This window comes from Colossoma macropomum, unplaced genomic scaffold (genome assembly GCF_904425465.1).
Source record: "Colossoma macropomum unplaced genomic scaffold, Colossoma_macropomum, whole genome shotgun sequence".
In the NCBI taxonomy this organism is placed as follows: Eukaryota; Metazoa; Chordata; class Actinopteri; order Characiformes; family Serrasalmidae; genus Colossoma; species Colossoma macropomum.
This window is the reverse complement of record NW_023494796.1, coordinates 31,760,472-31,783,932: the sequence shown is the minus strand read 5'-3', so window position 1 is coordinate 31,783,932 and position 23,461 is coordinate 31,760,472. Positions and strand designations below refer to the sequence as shown.

The 23,461-nt window shown below is 41.7% G+C and overlaps 1 protein-coding gene across 4 annotated transcripts in view; it reads left to right on the top strand.

Moving 5' to 3' along the window:
* Positions 1-23,461, top strand: part of LOC118816761 (collagen alpha-1(XIX) chain) — a 278,363-nt gene that overhangs the window by 61,653 nt on the left and 193,249 nt on the right. For all 4 annotated transcript variants that reach the window (XM_036583340.1, XM_036583341.1, XM_036583339.1 and 1 more), the window contains 3 exons: positions 8,346-8,399; positions 14,515-14,550; positions 23,233-23,262. In XM_036583340.1, the coding sequence (XP_036439233.1) occupies positions 8,346-8,399; positions 14,515-14,550; positions 23,233-23,262 (120 nt within the window). The remainder of the gene's footprint in view (positions 1-8,345; positions 8,400-14,514; positions 14,551-23,232; positions 23,263-23,461) is intronic.

Genomic DNA, 23,461 nt, shown 5'->3' with positions numbered 1-23,461 from the left:
TAAAGCCTTGGGTTCACTACACGTCCTTCAGAGTCTGAACAGATTATAAAAGACTGAGCGTCTCCTACTATCTGACTGTTTTTTGCAGATTGTTTGAGTGACTGGAAGATTGAGGATCACACACTAACCAATTAGAGATCACACACTACTCAACTTTTCAGCTGCTGCTGAACCGAATGGAGCTCACTGAACTCTTGCGAACTCGCGCAAACTTGTGCGTTTTCCCATTACGAGGAGACACAAATAAACAAATGCGTGCTGCTGCTGCTCTTGTTTCTGCCATTTGTACTGAAACAGTAAAGAAGCAGCAGGTAAACATGTTTAAGGTCAAGGATTTACAAAAATGTGACCAGTTTGGTATTTTTAGAGTTTTAAATGTACTGAAACTCGGTTGTGCCTTAAACTCAGCTCATTAAAAAGCTTCGCTCCTGCTGTATTTTCTCCTTTCGCGCTCTCAGTTTTCAGTGGCTCTTGCAGGAATCTGTTCAGATTGAGTCGTTAATCAGTTTACACTAGATTACACTCAGTCAAAAAAATCAGACGTTTGATCAACTCTGACTGGTCTGTTACGCGATCGGGAGGCAGTAAGTCTGAGTCTGCGCCCCTCACACACGACTCGACTCTCTCTCCAACTATTGACTCCGACTGACCCAAAAATTTGCAGACTAGAGCCGACCAGCACAGACTCAGACAGACTGAGAATCGGGGCTATAATCGGGGTTAAAGTCTTTTACCATAACCCTGGCTTAAGTGAGCAAAGGCTGCAGTCGTGCCTTGCAGATCATTGACAGTGTTTGTGAAAAGGAAAACAGCCTTTACTGCCTGTGTAGTACTCCACATTAGTGTCTCTTCTTTCTCCATATAGACTTTGTCATAGACGGTATGATCATGAGGCCCACCACTTAAAACATCTGTAGCTTTTGAAGTGCTGAGCAAGTGGAAACTCACAAAAAGTGTTTCCTGCTGTAACCTCTTTGGCATTCGTAGGACGGCACTCAAGACATCTCTGTTACTCGGTGGGATCTTGTTCCATGCGGCTTTGAAGGCCTGCCATTCAACATATCAACAGCCCGGCTGCACGCAGCAAACAGAGCCCCCTGCAACACTCTTGTTAATGTTCTGCGTTGTATCTTCTTCATTGAGACATAAATCTTGAGGAGAAGCGCTAGAACCTACCTAGTTGGAGAACAGCATATGCATGCAAGTGTGCAGTGAAGATGATTGTGTATGTATGTGTGTGTAAGTGAATGACTACCTCACTAAATGCATCCTTAATCAGGAAATATTTTGAATGCACCACTTAACTCCTGCTTGGAAAGGTTTCATTTCTGAGCAGAACCGAATTAGCCACCGGAGCCAGGCTGTTGAACGTGTCTCGCTGGCTGATATAATGCTTTGTACTGACTATTTACTATGCAAATATGCGGTTTGGGACAGACACAGCAGGAATTTAGCCATTTAGATTTTAACTTTCATTTATCATCTCTACAGAAACAAATAAAACAAGGTAATGCACTCAAATATATTGGTTAATACGCTTTAAAATTAGTTATCAAAAAAAATTCTCCAAGATCTTCTTAAATTCGTCCTCAGAAAAGTCTACGTCAGGTTCATAATGTGTTCTTAAAGCGCAGAACTGTCCTCACCTTTGTGCTCTTGAGTGTGTGTAGATTCTGTTCTTACCTAAGAACAAATCCCACATAAGAAAACACTGGTAAATGTCAGAGTCTTCGTCAAAACTACATAAGTGGGTTTTAAGAAGAGATTTCTTCTTAAGAATGGTTGGTGAATGAGGCCCATTGTTTTCTCACAACAAACTGCCACTGCACTGCTTGAAGTCGCCTGCCAAGATGGTGCCCATGCAGTTGCATGATGTTATTGGGATACGGTGAATAGATAATAATGTAAACTTGTATTAAAATTCACAATAGTGAAATAATTGGTTATAAATATCTGTTACCTGTAAGCGGTAAGGGCCATGACGCCGGCCGACCAGCAGGGGGCCTGGGCATTGTGCCAGGAGTGCTGCTAGGTGCAGCTCCAAAAACTCCAGCTCCCAGAAGCCCTCGATAATCAGTGCTGACAGGTTGCGCCTGGGGAACGTTGCATAGAAGCTTGCGCAAACTGCAGCTCAGCGTTGCACCTGGTATGGTATTTCAGCCCAAGTGGGTAGAAAGAATGAAAGAAAAAGAAAGTGAAAAGAAAATACAATGAAGCTAGCAGCAAAACAAAAAAGAAAAGAAAAGACTGAGAATCTAAAGGGGAAAAGGTTGAACAGTGATCCAAAAGAAAAGATAACATCAAGGGAGGTTGGTGAGCTGGACTGGGGAAAGCTCAGCTCTTACCCTTGATGCTATATCGGAGACTTTTATAAGAACGAGCTGTGCATTTTCTAAGTTTGTTTTTTCCCCTCGAGCTTAAGGGTGGTTGATGTTCCTTTAGTTCACCTTTTTAAGGAGGTTTCTTTGTTTTCAGCACGGCAATATTTAGCGAAGGCAAATGCAAGCTTCGTAAAAGACCTGTGAAGTGCCACTGCATCTTTTCAAACTGCAATGTCATTGAACAGCTGAACGCGCTTGGAGGAAAGTGCTAACAACCAGTTCTTTTGTCATCTAACAAACGCCTGTGCTGGCTAGCATCGTGTTGGGTGATGAGGGCCCATCCTACCCACCCACAGAGCGAGGCCAACTGTGCTTTATTGGACTCCCGGCCACGGATTCCATGCTTGTTGGAAGATATATATTCAGTAAATGCAAGTTTCTCACCTGCATTGGCAGGATATGCTATTGTGTTGTGGCCCTGCCCTCTCTATAGGATCCAGGCTGCATCCTGCAAGCCATAATTATCAAGTGAGCGAGCACAGCTCCCCACAGTGCCCTGACCCCGTGCTGCAGCAGTTCACGAGAGAGCGAGAGACAGAAGCAGACAGATAGAGAGAGAGAGAGAGAGACCCCCCTTCAACTCTCCCCTGCAGCGCAACGCCCAGAGCGGGGGGCAGAGGCTAACGATGCAGCCAGCCTGCCCACTCTCCCTTTGGGTCCTGCTGGGGTCAGGCCGGTCTGCAGGCCGGGGATTTTCCTTTCAGCTCCCCAGAACGCAGCCACAGCAGCCTAACTTAACCAGACCGCTCTCGGGGAGGTGGCACAACAAAGCAAATGGCCGCACTCTCCCTAAAGGGGTCATTAGACACTGCCACAAGCCGAGCAGAGCGCTCTCTCTGAAGATCAACAACATACATCATTTAAAAGCAGCCTCAGTCTAACCTCCACTGGAGCTTCTCTCTCTGTATTTTCACAATGCAGGACACCCAATCAAGCTAAAGTGCTAGATCACCACAACAGATGTTGATTATTCATTCAACTGACTGCAGGCTTGGTCTGTCCATTCAGAGATGTAATGACTTAGCCTATCAGTGGCTGTCGGAGTGTTTGCCCTGATTTTGAAGTACTCTTTCTTCTGTTTTATGCAAGGCTGGAAATTGCAGGCTATTAACCATAATGTCATTCGAACTAGAACCAGAAGAAAAAAAACCTCTATGTTCCAGCTCACTGATAGAACTCGTCACTCAGAGGCCCTGTGACAGCGTCAGCAGTCTTTTGCACATGCATGAAGAAGTTGATGCAACAAGTGCGAAGTGCAAGGCAGTATGTGTTTTCATGGAGGGAAGCATAATGAAGTGGCTCCGTCTTCAGGAACATAACTGTAAGTCAAGCTGGACTTGTCCTGGTTATGAAGTGCCTCGTAAATATCGACCGCCTGGAAAGGAGCATCATACATTAAGGGTCCAGTAAGAGTGTTAACGAAATAACCAGTCAACCCCAGACAAATTTCGCTCTTATGTTTTTTATCGACCCGGCAATCCCCGTCTGATTCAAGCCACCAGTCAGCGTTTGGCAGGTGAAAATATTTATGTGTCTAGAGTCAAGATGTGCGAAAGGAACCATGTCTGTACTCTGTGTTGGAAAATGACTCTCAAAGGCATAACATTTATCATATCAGCTGAAATGAGCAACGATTCTGCTTTTAGTTGGGCTGTGATGTGTCTCATCAAGTCTCATTTAAATGAGAATAATAGCATTTCCAAATTCAACCAGAATACTTGAGATCGAAGATTTTCCAACTTCATAACAAGGAATGATTCTGGGCTCGTTTGAAAGAGAGGGGTTTGTTTTCACATGGAAGAATTCCTTGCGAACCTTAGGTTGATTACTCAGCTTTGTTCTGCAGACAGTAGTTTGGCTTCTATTATAGCTGTTGTAAACACATGGAAACAGATGTAAAAGATACACATGAGGCTAGAAAATGCTGGAGTATTCCTTTAATAAAACAAACTTGCAGGTAATTAATATTATGCATTTACTGAAGAAAAATTATGGTTATTTGTGCATGTTTCATTGTGCCTCCCTAAGGCTGGGCCTACACTACACTATCCTGATTTTAAGCCTGATTTGCTCTTTGCGACAATTTATTTTGCTCAATCGGAAGCTACTGATGGCGCCGATGATCTGGTAGTGCGAGAGGAGAAACGAGTGAATCTTTATCCCTCCAGTCGAACTCTGGAGTGATCAGAGATCCTTAGATATTATCAAACATGCTTAATATTTACGACTCAAAACGTTCACAAGTCCGGCAGTGTGAGACCGTCAGAGATGAACGCAGTGAATGATTCAAACAGCCAATCAGAGAGCTAGAAGAGCGGAGAGAAAGGAGAAGAGACGAGCATGAACAGTGGAGCGGAGACAGAGGGGCTGAGAGTAAAACAAAGGCAGATCAGAGCCGATATCATGTTTATAATGTTGATCCAGATCAGGTCACTGTCTTTACAGTGTCAGCGCAGCTGCCAGTTTGTAGTGAAATATTTCTCCAGCTCTCACTGAATCAGCGCTTAATTTTGGATCAGATTATTTGTAGTGTGCATGTAAAAGGAGATTTCCATCAGATTGTTGAGTAGAGTGAGCATATAAACACTCAATCTATAATTAATCTGTAATCAGAATGTATTTAATCAGATTGGCAAAAATCTTTTGCATGTAAACACAGACAATGATTGTAGTCAGAATGTCAGTAATTTATATGGACTGCATGTTTCTGCATCGCTAATGATTCCAGTGGCTTTTACCTGCTATAAAATGAACATGTGAATTGCCAATCTGTCATATCCTGTAGAACATATGCAGATATTTAAACTCTGCAGTCAAATTACATGTTGATTTTTTTTTAGTGAAAAATAAATTAACACATCCTTTACAGAGAACAGACTGCTTTCACTTATGACAGCTAGGTAGGACAGATGATTAAAATGAATGAAAAAAACACAATTAAATGAAATGTTTGGACAAATTTTGTACTTGTAAGCCACCGAACGTGTTGCGCATGGAGTCTTTTTGGTGTGACAGCAATGAGCAAATTAAATAACCACTCCCACCCCTGTAATTTGTACCGAGATTTCTTATTGGTCATGAATATTACTGACGTCTTGTAAAATTACATCTCCCCCACTGATCCATGTAAAACCAGTCCTGTGCAAATAATACTGATTACTGATTTTGAAACTGAGATGTAAACAGAGTCGTTCAGAGTGGTTTGGTGTGAAACGCTCCGTTCTAGATAAACTTACCGAGGCATTATTGTTCACAGTGGTGGTGATAGGAACCAGACGTCCACCTCTGAAAGCTCCCTCACAGAAAGTTATTACATGAAATGGTTATGAATTCACTGCCTGATGACTGAGACACTGTTTTATGATAGTTTTGAGAACATAAACTCCATTCATGGTGGAGGGATACATAATATGCAGGGTGCTGTGATGTAAAATAGTCCCCAAAGAAAATGTGTTATTTGTTTTTCCACTATTTTCCCATCAACATTCCATATAAATTTCAGATGTGTAGGTTCACTGGTGGTTCTGGATAGTAAATAAAATGTCTATATCTGTGTTGAAGTCATGGCGACCCCTGGTTCCTATCACCACCACTGTAAAGAGATCTGAGCCATTTCAGACCAAATCACTCAGTCACTGTGTACATCTTGACAATGCTGGAATCTTGCAAATCAGTGACCCTTTAATTCAGTCTTTCTTTGTGTTTTTACTGGTTTCTAACTTGAGTTTAATGTTCTCAGGCACAACGACTGACCCTAGGTCAGTGTTCTGAAGGTCTCATCAATAACGGCCCAGTTCTCCTGCCGCCTTTACTTTGCTTTGGAGAACTTTCGGCCCATCAGTTCATCCTGGACAAGTTCTCTGAGTCGCACTAGTAAATTAGTCCCTCTCTCCAGCTGCGAATGCGGAGAGGGGATTAACCAGTGTGTGAGGCGCTCGTCTGCAGCTGATATAATTCAGTATTAATAGCCTTTTCAGTCAGACGCTTAACTAAGACAAATGGCTGTATTGAGTCCATTCTACTTCTTAGCCATCGCCTCAGACTTATTCTAAAGACCCCTCTCTCTCTTTCTCTGTCTCTCTCTCGCTTTCTCGCTGGCAGGCCAAATGTGTCACACCTAACAAGGGCTGCTGTAAATTTAGCCTGTCGATACACGTCAGGCCTCATCCATCAGCTGTCGCTGCCGTGGCCCTTTATTTCTCTCCTCCGTTTTCAATTCCACATCACCCCCCTCTCCTTTTTTCACTTTGCGCCACAGAGTGTCTTGACTTTGCCCGCGGCCCTCCTATCTCCAGTCAGATCCAGCACACTCACAGCCAGCGGGACTAGGGTGATGAAGACTCCTAATCCTGGCTATGACCAAAGAGGATCAGGGAACTATGTGTGGGGGGGCGTTTGAGGGCTGGGGGTTGGGCAGAGCTAGGTGGGTGGCACTATATCTGCTAATGGCACATCTGTCCAGAATGCCATCACATGTAAAAGGGAAAGTCAATGCAGAGTGCTGCTGCATGGCCTCTTCAAGCTCACGTTGTATCATTTTAACTGCCTTTTACCTTTTTTTAAGCGCTTATGTGATGAGATCAGTTGCCTCTGTCCTCATAAAACAGTGCAGAATTTTTTTAGTTGTTTTTAATGGCAAGTTAGCAAACTATGCAGACTTGTCTTTCCTTATTTTCATTCATCAATGCTTACATTCGCATTGCCATTGTTAAGATTTTAGTAAGACTGTTATATATTAATAGCTGTTATATTTTGAATGGGGTAAATTAGAAAATGAAATTCAGTCCAGTATTGGAATCACAGGCAGTAATTGTGAGAGCCTAATTGATGTCAGCCAATATAGATGAACTGTGTTAAGTGGTTAACATGTAAACAGTCGTTCAGAGTGGTTTGGTGTGAAACGCTCTGTTCTAGAGAAACTTAGTAAGTCAGAACTGTTCACAGTGGTGGTGATAGGAACCAGACGTCCACCTCTAAAAGCTCCCTCACAGAAAGTTACTACATGAAATGGTTATGAATTCACTGCCTGATGACTGAGACACTGTTTTACGATATGTTTGAGAAGTTTTTGGCCTTAAACTGCACTCATGGTGGATGGTTACATAATATGCAGTGTTGTGAGGCAAAATAGTCCCAAAAAAAAAAAAGTATTATTTCTGAGACAGTCCGAGACTTTGTTTTGCGAAGACTTTGTGCAATTTTTTTTTCAGATTCACTAATATTTTACCACTATCAACCTTACATATAAATGCATAAATTCCCCTTTAAGTATTTTTTTTGGCCTGATACCTTTCTACATGAAATGCTTATGAACACTTCCTGATGTCTGAGACGTTGTTTTATGATAGGTTTGAACAGACTTTGATCTAAAATGCTTATTAAAAACACATTTCATGGAGAAGAGCTACTTTGCAGGGTGCTATTTTTGCAGGTTCTCCCCTATTTCAGTAGTTTAACGTTCCATGTAAACTCAGAAGACTCGTGTAGGTTCACTGGTGGTTCTGGGTAGTAAATAAAATGTCTATATTTGTGTTGCAGTCATGGCGACCCCTGGTTCCTATCACCACCACTGTAAAGAAATCTGTGTCTGTGAATTTCTCTAGAATGGAGCATTTCAGCCCAAACCACTCTGAAGGACTTTGTTTGCATCTCAAACATTTAATTATACAGACATTTTGAAAAAGGTTCTACATTGTGCTCTGGTGAAGCATCATCTCATGATTCTCAAATATGAGAACTCTTTCATTCTTTCAGTTTGAACATTCAGACTCCCTGCCGTATTCAGCAACATAAACATTTAACGTCTGAATCAAGGCGTACGCTCTGAAGTTTTAATGCAGAGCAGCTTGAATGCTGTTTTTCATCTGAAAAGAAGATGCCCTCAGTTGCCTTGTGAAAACTGAGGCACAGAGATGGACAGCATGTGGTGACTCAGCTGACTTTGTGTATCTTCTTTTTCCTCAGGGTCTGAAAGGGGACACAGGACCTGAAGGCCCACCTGGTCCCAAAGGTGATAAAGTAAGTCTTTCAGTAGCGTGATTGACGGTAATGTCTTTACAGAGAGAGAGGAGAGAGAGAGAGAGAGAGAGATTCAGACTGCTGCTGGCACCGCTTCGCCTCTGTTTTAGAATCGATAGGCCGTCCAACATGTACGCGCACATTTATTTTTAATCAAAGACCACACCCGTCCTTGGTATTAATGAATGATTTATATGTTTATCAAATGGGAACGACTCACCGCGCATACCCCACTTGATAGTACCAGCGGGCATGTGACTTCTTCTTGTAAGCTCAGGCGTTACTTGCCTTTAATGCGCACTGAGCTCCAAACACGTAGACACTTTGGCATCGGCCATTAGCCACATGCTGTTTTGCTTGTCTTTGGGTATTCATGGTATTTGATTGTCATTAAGAGCGCCATTTTGTCGCAGTCTTAAAAAATTTGGTTCTTCAAGGGTTTTTTAGTAAAGAAAAAGTGGTGCTACATAGAACCATGAAGACTCAAAGAACCATTTGCATGCTTAAAAAGTTCTCCTGGATGGAGAATGTGTTGCACATGGTTCTGTGTGGCACCAAAAAGGGTTGTTACGATGTGGAGCCTGTACACAATATATAGTGCTATACAGAACCATATACAACACATTCTCCATCAATATGAACACCTATTTCACCATGTGCAGAAGTACGTAAGCATGCAGATGGTTCTTTGAGTGTTCATGACTCTATTTAGAACCACTGTCTTCACTAAAGAACCCTTGAAGAACCCTTTTTTAAGCTGTAACCCTAGAGCTTGTTGTAATGCTGTTGCAGCTGCAGGTGGATGAAGACCAAACAAAATAGAGCAGAACGACCACAAAAAAGAGCGTTCTTTGCCTGTTCTTCAGCTTGATGGAGAATGTGTTGCACATGGTTCTATATGGAACCAAAAAGGGTTCTGCTATTGTTATGATGTCGAGCCTGTATACAATAGATAGTGCTATACGAAACCATATATAACACATTCTCCATCAATCGGAAGAAACGTTTTATAATGCACAGAACTATTTAAGCATGCAGATGTTTTTTGAGTGTTCATTGTTCTGTGCAGAACCCCTGTATTCACTAAAGAACCCTTGAAAAACCAACCAAGCTGTAACTCTGTCAGAGCTCATCTCGCTTCAGCTACAACCCTGCAGGTGGATGAAGACCAAACAAAATAGAGTGGAATGACCACAAAAAAGATGGTTCTTTGCCTGTTCTTCAGCTTGATGGAGAATGTGTTGCACATGGGAACCACAAAAAGGGTTCTGCTATTGTTCTGATGTCGAGCCTGTACAATACAATATACAATAGATAGTGCTATATAGACCATATACAGCACATTCTCCATCAGTATGAAGAACCATTTCACCATGCAAAGAACTATGTAAGCATGCAGATGGTTCTTTGAGTGTTCATGGCTCTATGTAGAACCATAATCTTTACTAAAAACCCTTGAGGAACCATCTTTCTTTAAGAGTAGGTGAGCTGTGACTCTGTTAGAGCTCGTTGTAACGCTGCTGCAGCTCCAACCCTGCAGGTGGATAAGGACCACAGCAACAAATCGAACAGTGATCGGTTTTGTCTTCATCTGGTAACAAACTGCCACTGCGCTGCTGAGTGAACTTGAAGTTTCCTATCAAGATAGCGACTGCACGATCGTGTGACGTTACTGAACACCAGGAATATGATGGTTTGGTTGCTAATCGGTTGACTTCATTACATTTCGGCATTTCGTCTCCGTCCTGGAACGTTTTGCTAATTCAGTGCGCAGCAACATCCAGTCAGTCGTGTGTAAGAGTACAGCTGATGATGCCGAGTTTCAGGTGCCCCCCTGAACTGGGTTTTACTTCGGGACATTCACAAATGCTGTGAAGACGAGCTGAATAAACAACGGAGAACAAAATTTGCCTTTCAGCTTCACGAGTGCGGCAGCTGATTCACAGGCCTGTCACACAGTCGGAATTTCAACGAGATCAGTTCCTTCCCAAAATTGAAGTACATTGAAAGGCAAATAATACTGCTCTCTCTCTCTCTCTCTCTCTCTCTCTCTCTCTCTCTCTCTCTCTCTCTCTCTCTCTCTCTCTCTCTCTCTCTCTCACTCTCTCACTATCTCTAACTCTCTCTCACCCACTCTCTCTCTGTCTGTTTCTCTCACCCTCTATCCTCCCTTTAACACTCTCTTATTAACACTCTCTCTCTCTCTCTCTCTCCATTTCTCCCTCTCTCTCTCTCTTTCTCTCTACCCCCCTCTCTGTCTTTCTCACCCTCTATCCTCCTTTTAACACTCTCATACTTACTAACACTCTGTCTCTCTCTCTAACTCTCTCTCACCCACTCTCTCTCTGTCTGTCTCTCTCACTCTCTATCCTCCCTCTAACACTCTCATACTTACTAACACTCTATCTCTCTCTCTAACTCTCTCTCACCCACTCTCTCTCTGTCTGTCTCTCTCACTCTCTATCCTCCCTCTAACACTCTCTTATTTACTAACACTCTATCTCTCTCTCTAACTCTCTCTCACCCACTCTCTCTCTGTCTGTCTCTCTCACTCTCTATCCTCCCTTTAACACTCTCTTACTAACTCTCTCTCTCTCTCTCTCTCTCTCTCTGTCTGTCTCTCCCTCTCTCTCTGTCTCTCTCTACCACCCCTCTCTGTCTCTCTCACCCTCTATCCTCCCTCTAACACTCTCTTACTCACTAACACTCTAACTCTCTCTCACCTACTCTCTCTCTGTCTGTCGCTCTCACCCTTTATCCCCCCTTTAACACTCTCTTACTTACTAACATGCTCTCTCTCTCTCTCTCTCTTCTCTCTCTCTCTGTCTCTCTCTACCCCATCTCTCTCAGCCTCTATCCTCCCTCTAAGACTCTCTCTCTCTCGCTCTCTGTCCCCCTTCTGACGCTCTCTTTCTACCTCTCTCTCTCTAACTCTCTCTCTCCCACTGTCTCTAACTCTCTCTCTCTGTCTGTCTCTGTCTCTCTATCCTCCAACACTCTCTCTGTCTGTCTGTCTGTCTCTCCCTCTCTCTCTCTAACTCTCTCACCCACTCTCTCTCTGTCTCTCTCTTCTACGCTCTATCCTCCCTCTAACACTCTCTCTCTCTTTCTCTCTCTCTACCTCCCTCTCCTTAACTCTCTCTCTCCCACTCTCTCTAACTTTCTCTCTCTAACTCTCTCTCCCACTCTTTCTCTCGCCCTCTATCCCTCTTCAAATGCTCTCTCTCTCCCACTCTCACTAACTCACTCTGTCTGTCTCTCTCAAGTTCAAGTTCAATAGTGCTTTATTGGCATGAATGTAATGAAATACACTGTTGCCAAAGCAGTTAATAAGAAACACATAAAAAATAAGAAAAAGATGATATAATAGATTATAATAATATAATAATATAATAATCTCTCTCTGTCTCTCTATCTCTATCCCCAAACACTCTCTTTTGCTCCTTCTCTCTCTTTTTCCCTCTAACACATTCTCTCTCGCTCTCTCTCTCTCTCTCTCTCTCTCTCTCTCTCTGTCTCCCCCAACACACTCTCACTCTCTCTCTCTGTCTCTCTCTCTCTCTCTCTCTCCCTCCCCTCATCTCGTTAATAGTCTATCTCCCTTTTTTCTGTCCCCTCTTTTTCCCTCCCTTTACTTTCTTTTTCTCTCTCTCTCTGTCCCCTCCTCTTTCTCTCTCTTTCTCTCTCTTCCCTTTCTCCTCTGCTTCTTCCCCTTTGGACAGTATTCCATACAGCGCATTAAATGATTTTCTTTTTTTCCGTCTCTAATTAGTTGCCGTATCAGCTGCTTTCTTTCGCAGCTCTGCTTCATATTGAGCTGCTGTTTTTGTTGTGTTTGTTTCTGTCTTTCGGAGGAGGCTCTGCTCTGAGACGTGCACGTAATTGCAGATGCGCCGTCTCTCGGCCCGGTTCTAATGAGCCCCTCTCTGTTAGTGCAGAGAATTACCAGTTATTTCATCTCATCTTCCAGGAGAGGGGAGGAGGGGGTGGATGGGAGGGAGAGAGGGAGGCAGCGTTTGTTTGTATTGAATCTGACAGAGCGAGGTATACCCGTCATGCTCTCGGTCCACAAAGTAATGAGTCTCTGAATATCTTCAAACAGGCCAGCTTTAGGCATGACGCCTCCGTATTACAGCTGAACCAAAGGAAAGCAGAGAAAGCACTGATATCATTAGGACTGTCTCTTAGTGTGAGTGTGAATGGAATCTTTTGGCTAAAGCTTCGGCGCTTTTGTTTCATTTCATTCAGTATTTGTATTCGGGCTATTGTTGGTCACAAATCAACATATTTTAGCCTCCTTATTGGATTTGACACTTATTAGAACCCCAAGACCAATGTACAGTGCAACAGAAGAAGTGAAAGTGAGTCTGTAAGCATGTAGCATTGCCAAGATGTTTATTCTTTTATCTACCATGTCCTTTGATGTTGCATACAACATCGTCGGCCCGAGAGGGTTAACGAATACATTTATTTTCTTCTGTTTATATTTAAACAGAATATAAATATATTTATTAAAACACCAAATTCACATTGAGGGCATTTACATGCACTTAACTATCCTGCAGACTGTGGAAAATCAGATTTTGTCAGTAATCTGATCAACACGTTTACATGCACTTGAGTAGTCAGATAATGGGGAAACTCCAGGTCTACATGAGAAAGACGGTAATCAGATTTCTGCTTTGCAACCAGCCAATAAACTCACAGAAGAAGACGTGACGCAAACATAACGTAAAACTCAAACTTCATGAGCGGCTTTTTTTAAACACCACCAGCGCCACTTTAACCTGAAAATATGTACATACATCATCTAGAAGATAAAGAATATTTAAAGCCTTTATTTCGTCAGGCATGTATTTGGTTTCAGCATCGCTCCAAAAGTGTTTTGCTGCATCTCACTTATTTCTCGAACAGCAGTCTGTTTTCACACATGCACAGACTGAGAAATCTGAAAGAAATCAGAGTGAGTTTACATGCACTGAGAAATCTGATTACGGTGCTAAAATCCAGCCTCTTAATCAGATTTCTTATTCAGATTCTAGACTTTAAATCCGATCTAAGAAATCGGAGACATCATATTGTTTAGTGCATGTAAACGTGCTCAGTGTTTTTACAGACATGCAGATTTACACAGGATTAATAGACCCTGAGGTTATTTTTATGGCTCGTTTTAGAAAACGTAAAAAAGATGCCAGAATCTTTACTGACCTGGCAGCTCACGCTTGGTAAAAATGACTGACGTGCTGCGTTCAGACAGGACTGAAATCACTGAGAAACACTGGTAATAACTACTTTACCACCACTTCATCTAAAACTGTTCCCATCTCAAAGGGCTTGTGGCGACTTATCCCAGCATTGAGTACAGAAATGTGACAAGGATCTTTTAACTGTGAGGTTAAAGAAGAGCTTATTAGCTTTAATTTGAGAGTGTTTACCGTCAGCGTCATTAGCCTGTGCTATAGCGTGTGTGGCCGTGCTTTCCTCAAAGCAGGAAGTGCGAAGCAGGCTCACGGAGAGATTAAACGGATGTCCACCTGACGCGTAACATTGTCCATACGCCTCGATCCCTCCATACCTGTCCTTTTGTTAACATTACGAAGCTTTTACAGCGTGAACATTTGAGTGCGTCTGGGTTCTTTTAAGGCCCCTCATATATCATGACGGGACAGAGGCAGGAGAGTCGTTCTACTTCTAGACAGTCATATTGACATTCCACCTGGGGAAATCTTTCGGAGCTGGTGGAACATGCATCCAACTGTTACATTAATGCTAGGTGATATTTCACTCCTCTTGACCTTTACGTTTTACAAGGCAAATGCCCTCTGGCTCCGAGGTACCAGAAATGTCCAATGACATTTTGTCACAATGTGGAGAAAGCGTGGCCTACATAGACGTCGTAAGGGCTAGAAATATCCAAGATGTAGTATAAGAAGCAGTGTGAAGTCATTAACGACTTTTCGGAACACCTCCTAAGCTCACAGTATAGAATTATCTCGACATCGTCTCTCTGTGCCCTATATTTCTGAATGGAATGCAGCTGCTTTGATGATCTATTTACATCCGTTCTCCTGGCGCTCCTCTAACTCTGAATGTTTTCTCTCTCTCTCTCTCGCAGGGAGATACAGGCCTCCCAGGTCCGCCGGGGCTTTCTGTAAGTATTTCTTTCACCATTCAATAAAACATTTAATGACCTGTCATTAAAGAACCTCTCACAATGACTGACGCTTTTCTCACACGGTGTAAGTGAGAAAACAGAGGCGCCATTTGATCTGAATTACAGCAACTTGAACAGGTTAAACTAGCACACTAGCACTTCATATCGACTCATATCGAAAGTGGCCTCAATGGATCGTTTTACCGAACTGGTTCAAAGTCAGAGCTGAAACACATTGGGGACTTTTAACTTGGACTTCAGCTTTTGCTTTGAGTGACTCTATACCTTAATTATCGCTGTTGTCAGAACAAAACCTTGTATCTCCAAAATGGTAACTTTACAGGAGAAGGAAAAGACATGCATTACTTTTAATGTAAGTCAGTGGAACCAGACTTTTCTCCAAGTCATTTTGAGCTGTTTCTTTTGGTCTATTTATCATGAAATTTACATACAATGTAAAGGCCAACAGGCATTTTCAAACTGTGTCAGAAACCGAAAATCGAGATACAAGGTTTTGTTCCAAGAGCAGCAACATGTTTATTTTATTAAAACTAATAATTGAACATTCCATTTTGTCGTTATCGAAACAATCATAACACTACCCAAACTTTAGTTTGGAGCCCATGCCTTGCGAGTAGTTTTTGAGTTTTTCTACCAGTTCCTACCTGCTAGCTAGATCTCCTCCAAGTGCTACCAAGATGGGAAGTAAAGGCAAAAATATGCTTCTTCTGAAACTCATGAATCCATATAAGAATCGTTCTACTGGACTACTTGAAAGTCAGAGCTGAAACACATTTGGGACTTTTATTTTGGAATTTAGACTAAAATCCTTCTACTTTGTGTGACCCTGTACTTTAATTATGTTTATTTTATTAAAACTAATGATTGAACATTCCGTTCTGTCACTACCAAAACAGTCATAACTCTGCACACACTTTAACAAATGTTTCAGTAGTGACTGTTTCAGTGGTGACTGTTTCAGTAGTGTCTGTTTCAGTGGTGACTGTTTCAGTAATGTCTGTTTCAGTAGTGTCTGTTTCAGTGGTGACTGTTTCAGTAGTGTCTGTTTCAGTAGTGTCTGTTTCAGTGGTGACTGTTTCAGTAGTGTCTGTTTCAGTAGTGTCTGTTTCAGTGGTGACTGTTTCAGTAATGTCTGTTTCGATGACAATTTTATCTCATTTTGACCTGAAAACTCAGCCAGAACATGACCAGCAAACACAGCTTTGAACAGCTGTTCACACAGAAAATCATCATATTTTACATTAAAACACTAAAAAGTGCTGAACTGCAGAAAATATGACGATTCTTAATGTTTCACACTGATTTTCAGACTTTGGGACACATTTACTTCAAAACAATGTGATCTAACTGCTCACCATGTGGCCATGAGGGACAGGGATGCAGCCTCACTTCCTGCTCTGAAATGTAGGGGCGTGGTAGAACTCTTCGTAGTGACATGAAAACGTGGGACAACATTTTTGCTGTTTTTTTTACTTAAAAATTTAAACTCAAGGTGAATAAAAAATTTCTAACTTTTAAAAGAAATTAAAAAAAATCTTTTGTGAAAACAACATTGAAAATGTGATTACGTATAAATTTAGGGGTTAAGGTTTGGGACGCCTCCCCAAAGAAAGTACCTTCTAAATTATAATGTATATGTATCCTATTTCTGTCGATGTTAACGCCTTGGGTTTAAATAGATCATAATGCATCTCTGAAGTTTTTTTTCAAAATTTTTTTTTTTACTGTGAGACTGTGAGAGTTTAAACTTGTGCGATAGAATAGTCTTTATATCATGAGGTGTGGATATAGGATCGGTTCTATCCCGCGTGTGCAGTTGTCTTCATTAAGACGAATCTGATCCAAGATCAGCAGAGACGTTTGATACGCGTGACCTTTGATTTATGGAGTAGGACCGACACTTAAGATGTTGAAATTACCTCATGCTGCAGAACATCTGGTCAGCACAGCTGGGGAGCAGGCGCCCAGGTGGTCAGAGCGGGTGTCCCCTTAATATTATCTATCCAGTAACCGTGACTGTGAGAGAGAGGAAGCAAGAGCTGGGCAGAGTGACCCCCTAACCTCATCACTCCCTGACCACTGAGGACCGGCCACAGGCCACGGGTGGCCAAGCTCGAATTGAGGCCTGGGAAAGAAACAGTGAAGTAGGTATCAGTCACACAAGACTTTATGCTCCTCTCTGCAGTTTCCAGACAATCAGAAACTCCAAGAAAGCCAAGGACAGCCAAAGAGAGCCCTTAGCACTCGCTTGGGGAGGGGCGTCCGCTACCAGGGGAATCGAGCAGCTGAGGAGCGTACCGCGGGTGGTTAGCTAATTAGCCTGCGCCTCATGAGGGGGAATATGAATGCTATTTCTAATCAGCACTGTAGCGGGGTATGTGTGTGCGTCTGTTGTTACTGTACCACTGCTGGAGGCCCTGCCTCTTGTCTGTCACCCAAATACTTACTAGACCCATCGGAATCGTACCACCGTGGAACGAGTATTTACTCATGCTAATTTTACATTTATGAGGATGAGCAGGGATTCAGACAGCGGTTTGGAGAGTGCCGACAACACGCTCCGCCGTATCCCCAGTGGGCCGTGATGGTGATGCTGTGTGAAACTAAACAGTTTATTGATACATTGTTCTTGGACACCTCATGGCAATATGGGCGCAACCTTAAAATAGGGTTGGTATATATAAAAAGATGGTTCTTCAAGGGTCCTTTAGTAACGAAAATAGTTCTATGTAGAATGATGCACACTCAAAGTGTTGTTCAGATTGATGGAGAATGTGCTGTAGATGGTTCTTTACAGAACCTTTTTGAAAAGGGTTCTATGTAGCACCAAAAAGTGTTCTGCTATTGTTATGATATGAAGTTTTATACAATAGAAGAACCCTTTTTGGTGCTACATAGACCCACATACAACACATTCTCCATCGATCTGATCAACTCTTTCGCGATGCAAAGAACCCTTCAATCATGCAGAGGGTTCTGTCAGTGTTCATTGTTCTATATAGAACCACTTTCTTCACTAAAGTAACCTTGAAGAACCATTTTTTCAGTGGGTAGTTTTTCACAGTTCGTTTCTAATTTTGTACCTATGTAAGCTGCTACACTGTATGGACAAAAGTATTGGGACACCCCTACTAATTATTGAGTTCAGGTGTTTCAGCCACACCCATTGCTAACAGATGGATTAAATTAAGCACAAAGCCTTGCAGTCTCCATAGACAAACACTGGCAGTAGAGAGTCGTTCTGAACAGCTCAGTGACTTTAAACATGGCACTGTTATAGATTTCCACCTCTGCCACAAGTCAGTCTGTGAGATTTCTGCCCTGCTAGATCTGCCCCTGTCAAATGCAAGTGCTATTATTGTGAAATAGAAGAATCTAGGAGGAACAACAGCTCAGCCACGAAGCGGTAGACCACACAAACTCACAGACTCGGGCTGCTGAGTGCAGAAGAGCACAGTGTCTATCCTCTGTTGAATCACTCACTACAGAGCTCCAAACTGCCTCTGGAAGCAACATCAGCAGAAGATCTGCACATTAGGAACTTCACGAAATGTTTCCATGGCTGATCAGCTGCACACAAGCCGAAGATCAAACTGCACAATGCCAAACATCGGATGGAGTGGAGTAAAGCGCCGCCACTGGACTCTGGAGCAGTGGAAACATATTCTGTGGAGTGACCAATCACGCTTCTCTATCTGTCAGTCTGATGGACGAGTCTGGGTTCAGGAGAACGTTACCTGCCTGACTGCACTGTGCCAGCTGTAAAGTTTGGTGGAGGAGGGATGATGCTCTGGGATTGTTCTTCAGGGGTTGGTCTAGAACCCTTAGTTCCAGTGGAGGGAAATCTTAATGACTCAGCACCAAGACATTTTGGACAATTGTACACTTCCAATTTTGTGGGAACAGGTTGGAGAAGAACCTTTTCTGTTCCAGCAAGACTGAGCCCCAGTGACCAAAGCAGCTCCATAAAGGCCTGGCTGGTTGAGTTTGGTGTGAAAGAACCTGACTGGCCCTCACAGAGCCCTGACCTCAACCCCAATGAATACCTTTGGGATGAACTAGAACGGAGATTGTGAGCCAGACCCTCTCGTCCAACATCAGTGTCTGACCTCACAAATCCACAAATGAATGGACAGAAATTCCCACAGATTCACTGCAAAATCTTGTAGAACGCAGTTAGAGCTGCAAAGGGGGACCAACTCCATATGAATGCCTGTGGATTTGAAATGGATTCATAAAACCTCCTGTAGGTGTTGTGTGTAGGTGTCCCAATACCTTTGTCCATATAGTGTATGTAAGCTGCTGCTTGTAGGAACTTTCAGTCATATTTGAAGCCATGGGTTCGAGCCAGTTTTGTGTAAACCTCTCCTCCACTGTTACTTTTATACGATTTTGGTGAAGACTTTCAGGCACAGGGGCCACGACTTTTGTTCCGAGCACATGTGGCGAGTGGCTGTTTTTGCAGCTGTTTCCAAGAAGTGTCAGTATTTATGAAAGACGACACCTCGTTTTGAAAGCCTGTGTGTCTCTGTGTATACGTGTGAATGAAAGAGGACGAGGCTGCACATTTGTCCGTTTCTTTTCAATAGTATGTGTATCACTTTTATTGTCATGAAGCATCTTTACTGCTTAAAGGAGAACTCCACCAATTTTTCAAATTTTCTGCATAAATACATTGTTAACGTGTCAGCAAAGTCAGGGGTTTGGCTTAAAATGCTTATTCCAGAGAAACTTACAGAGTCAAAATTGTTCATAGTGTGGATGATAGGAACCAGACGTCTGAAGAGTTTAACACCTCTAAAAGCTCCCACACAGAAAGTTATTACATGGAATGGTTATGAATTCACTGCCTGATGTCTGAGACATTGTTTAACAGTCGTTATGTGGTAAATTTTTGGTCTACGAAGTTTTTTTACCTTGTGGTCTAAAAGGTAATCAATTTATTTTAATCACTTTATGGTGGAATGATACACAAAGGGTGTTGTGAGGCAAAATAGTCCCCAAAGAAAACTTATTAAACGTTTTTTTTTTTCCACATGAGCCACTATTTTACCACCAACGGTACATAAATATAAATATATAAAAACTCAGAAAGCATGTGTACGTTCACTGGTGATTTTGAATAGTAAGAAAACTGGCTCTGTTTGCATTGTCGACATCAGGACGTCTGGTTCCTGTCACAACCACTGTAAAGACATCTAAGTCAGTGAGTTTCTTTACAAATTAACTATTTTCCAACACACCAGTCTCAGATCTCAACCAGAAGTTCTGAAAAATCAGTGGAATTCCCCTTTAAACTGGACCAACACCACACGACTTTTAAAACCGTAACAGATGTAAACGGAGATTATCGCACACTTGACATCCATCTTTAGCAGAATTTCCTGTTATTTTTTATCATTAGATGATGAAGGAAAACGGGAGTACAACATATAACGAGTTTCAGCTACAAAAAGCTCTGAAAATCCCAGATCGCACCCGTTATCACATGAACACAAACCAAGCTACGCCAGACCAAACCTGCTTGTGCTTTTATGCACGCACAAAAACGCAAACTAGGGGTGAATATGGCTTAAAAAAGAAGACGCCACAGTCAAAGTTGGAGAAATACTTTACTACACACATGACAGATGAGTTGAAACTGTAAGGAGAGGGATTATTCGCCTGAACTCAACAAGCAGCTCCTCTGTCTCTGCAGTCCACCTTAAATGATGCTGCAGTTCATTCTGGTGCCGGCGCACCATTAAGGTAACTGGGGCATCATTTAAGGTGGAACGGAAAAGTCGAATGAGAAGCCGGTGAATGTGAAGCCAACTTCAGCCACATAGCTCTTTTCTCTTCTCTCTCTCTCTGTCCTAGCTTTCTGATTGGCTGTTTCCTGAACACTCGTTCAGTTACACTGCTGACCGTCTCAGCCGACAGGATTCGTGAACATTTTGAGTCATGAAAATCAAACATGTTTGAAAATATTGGAGGGCCTCCGATCACTTCAGAGCTCAGTTGGCTAAAGGTTGACTCGTTTCTCCTTTCACACTACCAGATTCATAAATCGTCTCCGATCGACCTTAGAAAATCACTTTAGATTGTCAAAATTTGTCAGAAGAGGCTAATTGGGTTTAAAACAGGCTAAAAACCATGTAGTGTCTGGCTTCTGAGTGGTGCAACCGTCTGAGCGTTGGCTGTATCATCAGCAGGTCAGGAGTACGATCCCTGGTGATGCTACAGCCATCTGTGGCCGGGAGTCACAGAGAGCACAGTTGGCCTCGCTCTCTCTGGGTGGGCAGGATGGCCCCCCATCTTCCCCATAACTCAGGGTGATGCCAGTCAGTGCAGGCGTCTGTTAGCTGACGTAACAGATCTGGTGGTTAATGTTCTCCTCTGAGCACGTTTGGCTGTCCAATGACTTTGCGTTAGTGGCAGTTTAAAAAGATGTGGCGCTTCACAGCTCTCGGAGGAAGCCTGTGTTTGTCTAGTGCTGGTAATATTGTGTGATTGGCGGAGTCCTAACTAGTGGGTGGAATTGGATATGACTAAATTGGGGAGAAAATTGACAAAGAGATTCTTTCTGCAGTGCCCCCTAGTGGCCTTTCCACCCACAGAAGGCAAAGCGACCCAGATATTTTAAATTAATTTAATCAAATAAATATTTTCCCTGTAACTCTATCGGATGAATTTGGGCACTGTTGTATGTCTGTTGTATGTCTGTGAAATGTTGTTGAGCTGCTAGTGAGCAATGAGGGGTCTAAAGGAGAGGGGTGAGAACCCCCTGCTGTGAAAAATTATTCACACCTCTCCACAAAGATGGCCAGGCTGGGATAAAAAAAAAGAACAGCAGCTTTTTTCATATTCAACAGTCCTGAATAGCTGACACAATAAACACACAGCAGTTAAACACAATAACAGCACCTTTATAAATGTTGACTTGTACAGAGGTGAAAATACAGTTCGCTTTTGGTTTTGTAAATCATACAAATTTCCATGATATGAATACAGTCACATGCAAAAGTTTCAGTAACACTGAGGAAATTACATGTTTTGCTGAAAACAAGTTCTACAGGGAACTAATTTTAATAGGCTGTTTTTCTGCAAATTATCTTGCACATTTTTTATTTATTTGCTAACATTTTATGTTTTATTTTTTCCATTATGTGAAATTCAGCACATAAACAGTTATTGTGCATTAAATTGTGGGTGTCTGTAGAGGATGTCACCTTTTTTTCACTTAGGGCTGCAAACTACTGTATATTCCATCAACGTTACTTAACAAAGAACAATGCAGAGTTCAAATGTGGGATCTCAGAAAGGTAGAAGTTGCACTTAATGGCTGCTGTGAAAAGAGATTAACCTGCTGCATCAGGATTCATACACAACAGTTGGAGTAGTTTACATCATTAAGCCCAGTGTGAGCAACTTGTATGTTCTAATTTTGTATTTAGAAGTATTTTGTTGTTCTCTCTTATAAATGCACCTTTTTGGGGCCTGAAAAGGGAATTGCGTCAGATCAGTCATTTCCGCGTTCATGTTGACGTGATCCCTCATTTCGTTGGAGTGGCTGAGTAAAAAACAGTACTGAATCAGAGGGTTTAACTCCACAAGAGAACTCCTCCTTCTCTGGGTGGCTGGTGATACTCGAGTTTCAGGCAAAGTAGACATGGTTGAAATTTACATAAGCAGGATTAAAAACACTCGGATATCGGATTATACAGAGGAAAGATTTGTGAGATAAGCCTGTAAGTCATGTTAAAAGTCTTCTGCGTGTCCTGGGGGAGTATTATGTTGGACAGTATACAGCTTGTTTATGAGGCAGTGAAGTATAATAAATAAATAAATAAATCAAAGCAGAAATAAAAAATAAATAAGTAGCAGTGAAGTATGTATAAATAAAATAAAAGAATAAATCAGTAAGGGACATAAAACTGTAAGCCATGCCACTTCTTTCAATTAATTAATTATTTCCAAAGTGTAATTCCAATTTAATATATAATTTATATATTTAAGGATTTATTTATGGTTTTATATTCAATTTTTTTAAATGTATTTTTACTTTCTTGCTATTTATTTATTTACTTTGCAATTTATAAATTTAAGTATTTATTTACAGTTTGATATCTCAATTTTAAAAAATTATTTTTACTTTCTTGCTGCTCATTTATTTATTAATAAATTGTTGTTTGTTTATTTATTTATTTCCTTTAAAAATTATACATTTAAGTATTTATTTATGGTTTTATATTCCAATTTTTAATAATTTTTACTTTCTTGCTACTTTTTTATTTATTTATTTATTTTCCATTATAATTTATGTACTGAGTATTAGTTTAAAATGTATTTTTACTTTCTTGCTACTCATTGGGATATTTATTTGTTTATGTATTTATTTAGTTATTGAGGCGTTTCGTCGTCCATAGTGTATGAGTTCATGGACGTAGCGTCCAGGTGGCTTTATGGAAAGCTTGTGTATGGTTCCATACATTGGTGCTTGCATATCTTTCACCCTCTCTCTTTCTCTGTGCACAACACTATCTAATCAGCAGGGCCATCCTGGGTCATGACCTTTGTCCAGTATACTCACTGTTGTTTACAGATTGTCGACAACTTCTACATCTCTATCTGTATCTCCAACTGATCCCACATTATCTGATCTCTTTTCTGTTCCAGGCTATAAGAGAAGGTCATAAAGGAGATCGGGTAAATATACTTTATATTCTCTTTGGGTTTGTGGATGTTTGCCAAGTGAAATGCCTCCACTGTATAAATCATGAACACTCCATCTATGTGAATGCAGTTTGTATCTCATAGTCGTTCTAATGCCAAGCAGATAATTTATATTAAAAATAAATGTCAGAAGTGTTCCGCCTGCCGGGTCCTCCAAAAACTCAGTGTGAAT